Consider the following 10450-nt stretch of genomic DNA (forward strand, 5'->3'; position numbering starts at 1 on the left):
TTTATGATAGAAAATCTTTAGCGATAATTATTTTCTGAAATAGACATTTGGCACATGAAAAGAAATATTTATTGCAATTTTAGGTGAAAATGCTTTTCCGTATTAAGTTCAAAATCTACTTATTTCTCTCTTGTATATCATCGTGCTCCTGACATATAAAATCGTAAAATTATGTTGAAGTATACGATATCGCGGTATATTATTTGCGCCCCGGAACATTGTCGCTTGTCGGGAAGTATGAAACTGATGAGTTACGTCCCCTTCATTACGTATTTTCACATTAACTATAACGTGCGATTTACCAGAGAAACGCGTGTCACGGAAAATTTATCGACAATACGATGTCGCGTTTAAACCTATGGCGAGTGACAGCGCGACCGTTATGTTCTGTGACTGGTTTAATTTATTAAATGACGGGCGGCGTTTGTTTGACAGAATTAAGTTATTGGCACGGATAATAATCGTGTCGTGTATCGTATAATTTATTTAGTTAAATCGACCTCATTATCGCTGTTAAATTTGTTGCAAGATTTGAGGATTTCGTCCAAAATGTGGGTCGAACGTATAATAAACTGAGCGTAACGACGACTTCATTGATAAGGAAATTTTCTTAAATCTCTCTCGAGATTTAAAAATTCCAGCGATATTTTTCTATCGAAAGAGGAACAATTGATAACGATAATTTTGATTATTATTGAACAGAAATAATTGAATACGCTCTTATTATATTTACCATAATATTTTTCGATTATTATTATTATGTTAAATTATGTTAAACGACCTAAGTTGTATTATAGTTTTAAACAAGGTTCGAGCAATAAAAATGCAATTTTTCCCATTCGGTCCATCTCAACGAAAATCAAGTGCAGAGATCAATATAACTCGTTATTTCACAACTTAAATTCTTACAAATTTTTGTTTTAAATTCGCTTATCAGATAAAGCTTGTCGATATAAAGCGACTTGCAATCATCGCGCCGCAGCGAAGCAATATTTAGTTAACGTTTATGTGCGGAGCGAACGCCGATTAAAATTTTTCGCACCAAAGCGGACGAAGATGTTAACAAAGATTGGTAAAAGCGGTAAAACCGGGAAAAAGCGGAGTAGCAAAACGATGAAAGTGTCTCGACAGCGATCTCTCCAACGCGGGGTGAAACGTGCGAAATGGCGCAATGAGTAGTTACACGGTGTTTCTCAGGTGCATCCGCTTGCGCTTCTCACGAGAGGAATGCAATAATATACGACGAGCTGTTTTCGTCGGGGAAACTCGAAGGAGAATATATGTCGGACGTGGAAACGGAAGAGATGGAGAACGCGCGTTGAGAACGCGAAATTCAACGCGACGCGACGCGGCGGAGAAAATCGAGAATTGCCACTCTGCCGGCGATTGAAATCGGATTGAAGTGCCCGTCACACGACTAGAGGCGAAGCTCGCCGTTAAAGGTGAGCGGCCGCATTTGACGGGGCTTTCATTCCTCTTTTCTAAATCCGACCGCATTTCGGAATGTTCCATTCATGAAACGGGAATGGACGCTCATGCACATCGCACGTGTAGCTCGCGATTTATATACCAGACGCATTTTATTAAATATATTCCATAAATTCTCTCGGACGTATGTAACGAATTTCACCGCGTTGTCGCAGAAAATAATTATCCGTCGCGGTTTGTATCTGTTTTTGATGCGATCCAAATGTACACGTTTCTTTGCGTATAATTTTCAATTTGCGCTACGTAAATTAATTTATCGTTATTCTAAAAAATTATTTTAACGAGAACCATTTTGCGCGCTTAAAAATATTTTATATTATTAAAATTTTTTAAATTTGTGTTTTTGTGTGAGAAATTTTGATGGTGTAGAATATTTTAGGAGCAAGCACACGTCAAAGTGAGTGAGATTAAAAGGAAAGGTTATTTTTTAAAAATATCGATCACCCTCTTTCTCTCTCTTTTTTTGACACAATTTCTACCTTTCTCACAGATTGATGAAAGTCTCGCAGTAGCCGATAAAATGTTTCTTAAAAAAGTTCTTGAAAAGATATTACTATACGGTTTAAACTTCGCTATATCATTATCAGAGAAGGAAAACAATTTTATCAGCTAATATGAATTAATGAAAAATGATTACTATAATATTTTTCTTATTACAAACATTGGCGCCTTTCTCGGAAAAAATGTTGAATATGCTGCAATCCAGTTTGACCTAGTTTCTTTTATTCTTATCGGGATATATTACAAAGGTCGAGAGATCCACCGATTGTGAGTTCATTTTTAGTTCATTTCTATCGTCGCGAAAATTTCAAAAAAGCGTGACGTGGACGCGAGATCTAACAATAAGCGGAGCGCCGACTTTACGGAAGCGCGTCGTTTTCGTTCGGATTTGCAATTACGCGGCTGCCTCCGTTCGTCACCGTGCGATTATCGTGATTTGTAAATCTTTTTTGCCGTTTCGATCGAGCCAGATAAGCGCGAGATTAGTGATAATGGTGACCAGATAGTGTGACGTTGGTGATATACATTGGCCCCGATGCCGCGTGCGTTCATTCGGTTCCGCGCGCCTTCGTGTCGCGCCGAAACGTATGGATCGCATTTTTTCACTTATCTCCGGTGAACTTTGCGTTATCCGTGACGAAAAGTCGAAGGAGATAGGCGAGTGCGAAACGCGTTAGTTAGAGAGTGACGCGTACGAGAACGAGTCGCCGGGTGCGCGAAGTCGTTTTTCCTCGATACTCCTTCAAGAAGCAGCCCGACTCGCCGAGCAGAATGGAGGAGAGGATGGAAGCCACGGGGATGATTAACGGTGCTCCCGTGCGCCAGGAAGGCAGAAAGCTATGGCAGTATTTAGCATCCATTTCCGGTATTTAACGGTGTACAATAGGCATTCCGTTGTATGTTGCTTCTTTCGCGGCACTTTATATACGAGTTAAGTGATCGAAGAGGAATTAAGAGTCGGATCCATGTCGAGCGACGGGGTGGAGATTGTGCAAAATCTCACATTGACCTGTTTAAACATTCATGATATGTTATGTGCTTTCAAAATATGATGCGTATATGTGTCTCGATTTATGGCACGTATCAGTTATTTAATATACAGCTTGTGTCAACCGTGAGCCAATTATACTGCTCACAAAACAGTGCGTAATATGTTATATCAAGTGGTGTGCAAATATTGCAAACATGCAATCCCGATTCAGATTATTAATTTCTATTAATAATATTTGATATTCATCCCCGCAGTTGAGCGATTTATTTTTTAATTTATATGTATTAAATGCGCCAACACACACACATTGAAATATTTAATATTATTATTGTTATCTGATTATATTTATATAATGTTATCCTTAATACGCGTATCTTATAATTTTACTAAAGTGTTTACGTTAAAAAATATATATTCGTTCTTAAATAATGATGAGTCGAAATTATCTTAAGACAAATACAGAAGTGTAGATATTATACGCTATTTGTCTTTCTCGAACATTAAAAAACACTTCGCAGATAATAAGTAAATAATATTAGTTTAATTTTTCATGAAAGAATGCGATTTTTTACTTGTCCCTTTGGCACAAGCGTTTAAGTTTGCTTTCAGAAATAAGTCAAAATTGAATTAAGGACTTCCAATTTATTATATATTTGACAAAGTAATTGTTTAATCAGTTTTAGTCGTCAACTTATTACCAGTCTTATCGAGCTGATAATCGTCAATCACGATCGGTGTGTTGTTATCAATTGACGTGACTGCGAGAAACTTAATAATCACGTACTTTACTTAAATATTACTTAACATTATCCAGTCCTAATTGACGAAAATTACTATTTTCTTACAGGCTTTATAACTGTTAAAGATCAAATTACCGTACAATAGATATTTTTAATCGCTTTTTTCCGTTGTTCGTGAAGTTGCTGGATTGCAAGTAGAGATAAAAAGATCATTACATCACAATTTAATTAAATTAAAGATGCAAATCTTAAATATATCTTAATACAGCTTTGCTAAAGTTTTCATTATCCGCAAAAATCTGCTTAAGAAATTACATTCTTCTGTCAATAAAAGTACTCGAGTTCCCTAGTCGAGAAAGGCGATAACGATATTAATGACGAAGTTATTGCATATCTTTCTCCTTTTAACGAAAACATCTTTTAAAGATATCTGCGTTTTTCATTTACAATTAATTTCACTTGTATTTTATCTGGCGGAGATAACTAAATCTGCATTCCAAACAGCTGAAGTCACATAAAAACGTAAATCGATGATATTATCAAGGGATTACGCACATACAGCTTTTCATTTAAAAGACTTTTATAAACGGAATGCTATTAATCAGAATCAGAGCATTATTATAGAGTGACGTCAATTAGCGTTTGTGCAATTTCACTGAATTAAAGTGAAATCTACCGTGTGATTTTAGTTGAGTTTCAACGAATCGAGCGAAGTGGATTTAACTGGACATCAAACTCGTTACGCTACTCAGTCGGATTGCGCTCGTTAGATTGATTGAACTCTACACAGATATAATCGTGAGAAAGAGGAGGGCATTACGCTTGCAGATTGTCTTCCGAGTTTCTTGACTTTCCTGCAGGAAGTTAGATATAACGAGATCGCAGTCCCACCATGGTTGTCAGACCGTTCATTATTATGAAATCTCACTGAATAAGCTGGTATCTCGCTTATGAGCTCGTATCTCCCAAAACCCCCGGTGATATTTTATTGAAACGAGCGCGTTGTAATTTGCTCTGGGAGGATAAACGGTGGTGTCCGCCGTCTCGCCGTGAAATCCGACAGTGTTCTGTATAAGCGTGCACTTTCGGACGTAAGGCCCGCGGGATCTCAAAGAACAGTGAATTTGCTGTCTCGTACAGCTATATTCTACGAAACGACTCAATTCATCTCCGACGTGTCATAATACACCACTGTTTATTGTCGACGGCGGTTGTTATCGTAGCTGGAGTTTCGGCGTGCCCGATAAAGTAATTCGGCCCATATGTCCGCCTTATCGTGCACGCCAAATAATCGTTTCTGAGCGTCGACAGCGTGGATTAGCATGATATATGGAAAGGAAATTTGGTTTACAATTGTCGCATTAATGTTTGCGCATATATGCCATCGCCACTCGGCACTGTAGATCTTAAGAAAGAGACTATTCATCGAGAAGGTATAGAGCGGCAAGTTGTTTTAACGAATTTACGAAATTCGGACATGTCTTTTATCGAAAGAGATAAACTATTTCCGATAATTTATATTTCGTCGAACGAAAGTAATGATGTAATGGGATTGCAGAGCGATCGATAAGAATCGAGCCTCAATATCTAAATACAAATATCCGGTGACACATTTTTTAAGAAATAAGATAAATGTAATATTTACAATTCTCAAAGTTTTAACTTTAACTCGTATATTAACATTTAGTTCTTAAACCTTTAATATTAGAGTAAGCATATAAAATTTCTTTGTTTGAAGAAGTTAATTCACAAACATTTCGTAGTTTGCATAATTCTAATAAAATCCGGCGTCCAAGAAAGTAATCAGAAGTAGCTATTCGCGATACCTCTATTAAGTCTCTCGAACTTAATTAGTTAGAAAATTTAATTTTAAATGTAGTAAGACTGTTGCTAAGAAAGGTTCCTTAAGTTTTCTCTTTAATTGATTCGACGTTTAAAATTTAATTTTAAACGTAGTAAGACTGTTGCTAAGAGAAAGGCTCCTTAAGTTTTCTCTTTAATTGATTCGACGTTTAAATGCTTTCAGCCTGCCTAATGGCGGTCGGCGTCGGCACCGCCCTGGCTTGGACGTCTCCCGTTCTGCCCCAGCTATACAAGGAGAGTTCCTGGCTGGTTATCACTAAGGAACAAGGGTCCTGGATCGGTTCGTTGCTGGCCCTGGGCGCGATAGCGGGCGCCGTTCCGTCCGGACCGATGGCCGACAAATTCGGCCGGAAGAAAACGCTTCTACTGCTGGCAGCCCCGTTTCTCCTGTCCTGGGTGATCATCATATTCGCCTCCAAATTATGGCTGATCTACGTGGCCAGGTTCATAGTCGGCGCCGCCGTGGGGGCGGCCTGCGTCGTCGTACCGACTTACATCTCCGAAATTGCGGAAACGTCGACCCGAGGCTCCCTCGGCGCCATGTTCCAGCTGAACATCACGGTTGGGATCTTGCTGGCCTTCGTACTCGGGGCCGTGATGAGCTACACGGCGTTCGCTATAGTCTGCGCCCTCATAGAGGTCGGTTTCTTGGCTTCTTTTATATGGATGCCGGAGTCGCCTATTTGGCTGGTGGTAGGTCAAAGCGATAGAGACTTTTCGCTCTCGCGCCTTTTTATTATTACATGGCTATTCATGTCGGCTATTTTGAATTATATTAGAATATTTTACAACTGTTCAGTCGAAAGAAATTATTGTGATAGAAATCTGAACCGTGAGATGAACTTATTCACGAAGAAAAATTTGGATATGTCTCGAATCTTTGATAGAATCAAGGATTGAAACCGGAAGCCACGATAGCGATGACAGTCCTCCGAGGAGATGCTTACGATCCGTCCGAGGAACTCGCGGAGGCGCAACGAGAAGCCGAGCAGGCAGCCTCGAGGAAGTCGAGCATATTCGACCTTGTACGAACCACGGCATCCAGAAAGGCTTTGCTCGCTTCGTTGGGCGGCATGTTGTTCCAACAATTATCCGGCATAAACGCGGTGATCTTCTATACCGTCACCATCTTCGAGGCATCCGGAAGCTCGATGAAGGCGGAGGTTTCCTCTATAATCGTGGCGGTCGTTCAGGTGCCACCCATTATCAATGTTTAATTTGCGTAAAAGCCTACACTTTTACAGAATTCTTTTAGAACACTTTTATGTAGCTTTTTTTGTAAAAATCGAATTGTAAAACGTTTCTACAACAATACAGTTTATTCAAATAAGGAATGGAAACTAAAACTTTTTTCTGGAAAATTTTAGTTTGATTATCTTATTAAGGTTTAATTCGAATATTTTTATGTTTGCGAGTTAATTGTGCGTAACGTGATTTTATATGAATTACGTGTATAACTCGTGTTTCTCGCAGTCGAATTTTACATGATACTCACTTGTCAGAGCGATATGTATCAATGATGTATATCCTGCCGCAATATATCTTCCTATCTCTCGCAATTATCATTAACTGCTTTTAATCGCCTGTTTACCTGAAACCGTCGTTTCTGGCAGATGGTTATGACGGGCGTAGCAGCTCTGATCGTGGATCGCGCCGGAAGGAAGCCGCTGCTAATATTTTCGTCGAGTGTCATGATGGTCAGTCTCGTGGCCCTCGGTACGTACTTCAATATTAAGGCGAGCGGAAGTGACGTCAGTAAACTCGGCTGGCTACCGCTCACATCTCTGACGTTATTCATGATCTCCTTCTCCATCGGGTGAGTAAATCCTGCAATCAATTTATTATACGTTCGCTGCAGTGTTACATTTTATGCGTAGAATGGGCCCGATACCGTGGATGCTGATGGGCGAATTGTTCCCCGCGGAGACCAAGGCGGTCGCTTCCGGTATCGCCGTGATGCTAAACTGGTTCCTGGTGTTCTTGGTGACGAAGACCTTTCCGGCGATGAACGAAGGATGGGGCGCGGACGTCACCTTCTGGATCTTCGCCGCGATCATGGCGGTCGGCACTGCGTTTAATTACTTTTTCATACCGGAAACTAAGGGGAAAACCTCCCAAGAGATTCAAGAGGAGTTGCAGGGCAACAAGAGGACAAACACCTAAATTGTATTGACGAACTTTCGCTTTGTAGCGTGACTGCTGTTTCGATAACGATATTTACTAGAGTATAAATAATTAAATCGTTAAACGGACAAACAACAAAAAGATTTTAACGGCGATGCATCAAGAAGTGAATTGCTGAGAAAGTTGCTGAGAATAAAGTTAAATCTCATGAATGATTCATTTCTCGTACTCTCGTCCGTAAATTATTTCATTGGACATATCATTGTTGTCCTCTATAAATTATTAATATACATAATTCTTATTCATGCAAGTTTATCGATGACCACGCGATGCATAAAAATTTCATCAGTTGGATATTTGTTAAATATTATTTCATAATGTGCATTATATCATACGAAAAAAAATAATATCTTACAAAACTGCCTTTTAGTTAAATTTAAGACTAAAGTGATTCATAATCTTAAACATTATTGCATCATTTTACTTTAGGACTTCATTTCACAATTAATAATTAAATGTGTGATATGTCGCCTTTGTTGTATTCCAGTTATACGCATGAAGAAATATGTGCATTTAGTTAAGCGATCTTTTCATCGTAGCACAAAAATAAGATTAATTATGACAATAGATGATTATATTGTTGCTGATACACCCGTTGCAAGCTGAACTTGGCTCACGAGTAGCTTCAAGCCGAAGCGCGTGCTTTAACAACGGGCTGAACGGACTGTAATAGTGTTTTATTTAAAACATACTTGGAGATTCGTTCTGGAGCTTCCGAACCGTTCGGACCTGTTCTCCAATCTTACGCTTTTCTGTATTTTCTCGTTCAGAATAAACCTGAGATTCTCCTTTTAAGAGAGTGCTTCTTTCTTTACGCGAGTGCGGGAGTGCGCGGCGCAACATTTGGGAGCTCGGTGCTCGTTATGGTGTCTTCGCTCGGTTATCGGGTGCTGAGACACCCGTTGCAAGCTGAATTTGGCACACGAGTAGCTTCAAGCCGAAGCGTTTTATTTAAAACAATGTTACAGCCCGTTTTCAAGGCACGCGTGCTTCGACTTGAAGCTACTCGTGAGCCAAGTTCAATTTACAACGGGTGTCTCAGCACGGGCACAACAATATACATATAATAAATAAATTTTTAGTTTGTCATAAATATTGGAAAATATGTTGAAAACAGGAATGAAAAATTAATATATCGGAAATAATGGAAATATATTGTTTTAAACTCCTTGATACATTATTAAAATATTAATTTTAACAATAAATATTGTTATAATTAATAATATATTGTTATAAATGCTTTAATACATTATTACAAGTTAATATATAGACGCGAATATAATATTTTATTCAAGTTTATTACACATAATGCGATTTGAGTAATAAATAAATTTTTGAATAATAAAGAAATATTAATTTTTGTTTCACTTTTCTTTATTTTCTAAACTTATCTTTTCTGCAGCTGCATAAAAATAGCAATCCTGAAATAAGTATTTCCTAAGATGATTAATGTGAAGCAATTTCCATTAAAACTGCGCTCTTTTTGAAAATTATGCCATAACGCGCGTCATTATCTCTCTAGCTGTTCTAGAGTACATATAGATAGAGCACAAATATAGAACACTACCACTGAAGAATGAAAAAAAATGTAAGTTAGTATATTGACATTTTATATTTATGACTTTTTTTTTACGTGAATGGCGTCTTCAAGACGAGTAGAATATCTTACGGTAAGATAACGCAGATTACGATTGAGGCTATCGAGGAGCTGTTTAACCGCTATTGATTAAAGTCGCAAACAATTTAACGCAAACTGTGTGATGAAATTCAATTTTCTTTTTATAATATCGTGTTTTCGTCCACTTGATGTTTAACATTTAAATTTTAGAATTGCACAGTCCAAAATTTTTCCTAAAACAACTATAAATGACGTAATTCATTGATTGAAAAATGTTCTATGCGCCAGTACTATAAAGAAACAGACATTATTTTTGAGAGAGAGATAGAGAGAAAGGAGGGGAGACTTATAATATACAGAATAAAAGTAAGAAATATTCTTTTCGAAATTTTTTTAAACAAATCAAGATTATTTGAAAAAAGATTTAAAATCCTCTCTACGGATTTTAATTGCAGTTTTTAATATCAACTTTTTAAATTGTATATATTTTGAAGTAATTTTTGTTCGACAGAATTGTACAAAATTTACGATAGAAGAGAGTTTTGTAATATTCGCATATTTCTAATCTATTTCTTATTTTTTGACTGCGCGCTTGACAATCTTGCGAAATACGTAATTATAGAAGTTTGCTGTCTGAAACAGATGTCTTAAACGGATGTTTAAAACGACGTTGCTTTACGTCATCGCTAATTGTCTGCAACCTGAACGGTAAGTTATTATAATATTTCTACGTGTGTGCAGCTCACTTTGTATAGCATATAATTGTAACCGTGACCTTCTGATATTGCGCGCACTTGTCATGGAACTTCCCTCTGCAAACGTATTGATAAAATAACGATTGTTGAATCGATCGGCATACATTCAATTTTTTATTGCTCCAAGGTTATCGTAGAAAGTACGAAGTTATCGCCGTTCTTTTTGAAACCAACGAACAAGATTAGAATGCGATTACCATTAATTCTTTCGTATTTGCATGTATGTGTACATATTTACATTGTATGCGTGTATATATACATATATGAGAAATTCTAAATTTAAAAATATTTTACATTAATACATAATTAA

At 37.6% G+C, this 10450-nt stretch overlaps 1 protein-coding gene across 2 annotated transcripts; it reads left to right on the top strand.

Moving 5' to 3' along the window:
• The first annotated feature begins 1084 nt into the window (after positions 1 to 1084).
• On the top strand, positions 1085 to 8972 carry LOC143897131 (facilitated trehalose transporter Tret1). 2 transcript variants are annotated; one of them, XM_077405492.1, is made up of 5 exons: positions 1085 to 1442; positions 5747 to 6276; positions 6471 to 6776; positions 7197 to 7399; positions 7461 to 8972. In XM_077405492.1, exons 2-5 carry the CDS (start codon positions 5755 to 5757, stop codon positions 7744 to 7746), a joined length of 1317 nt encoding a protein of 438 aa, XP_077261618.1. In that variant the 5' UTR covers positions 1085 to 1442; positions 5747 to 5754; the 3' UTR covers positions 7747 to 8972. The 2 variants fall into 2 exon arrangements, with proteins under 2 accessions (XP_077261618.1, XP_077261617.1); XM_077405491.1 differs by lacking the exon at positions 1085 to 1442 and adding an exon at positions 2404 to 2854.
• Positions 8973 to 10450: the final 1478 nt, after the last annotated feature.

The sequence above is a fragment of the Temnothorax americanus genome, unplaced genomic scaffold (assembly GCF_048541705.1).
Source record: "Temnothorax americanus isolate GAGA-0224 unplaced genomic scaffold, ASM4854170v1 Scaffold2, whole genome shotgun sequence".
Taxonomy (NCBI): Eukaryota; Metazoa; Arthropoda; class Insecta; order Hymenoptera; family Formicidae; genus Temnothorax; species Temnothorax americanus.

Bases quoted from the DNA above. Each gene is read 5' to 3' on its own strand.
- LOC143897131 (XM_077405491.1), top strand. From the start codon at position 2,761: ATGGAGGAGAGGATGGAAGCCACGGGGATGATTAACGGTGCTCCCGTG. The intron at 2,855-5,746 runs GTATTTAACGGT...AAATGCTTTCAG, and splicing joins GTATTTAGCATCCATTTCCG to CCTGCCTAATGGCGGTCGGC. The intron at 6,777-7,196 runs GTGCCACCCATT...CGTTTCTGGCAG, and splicing joins TAATCGTGGCGGTCGTTCAG to ATGGTTATGACGGGCGTAGC.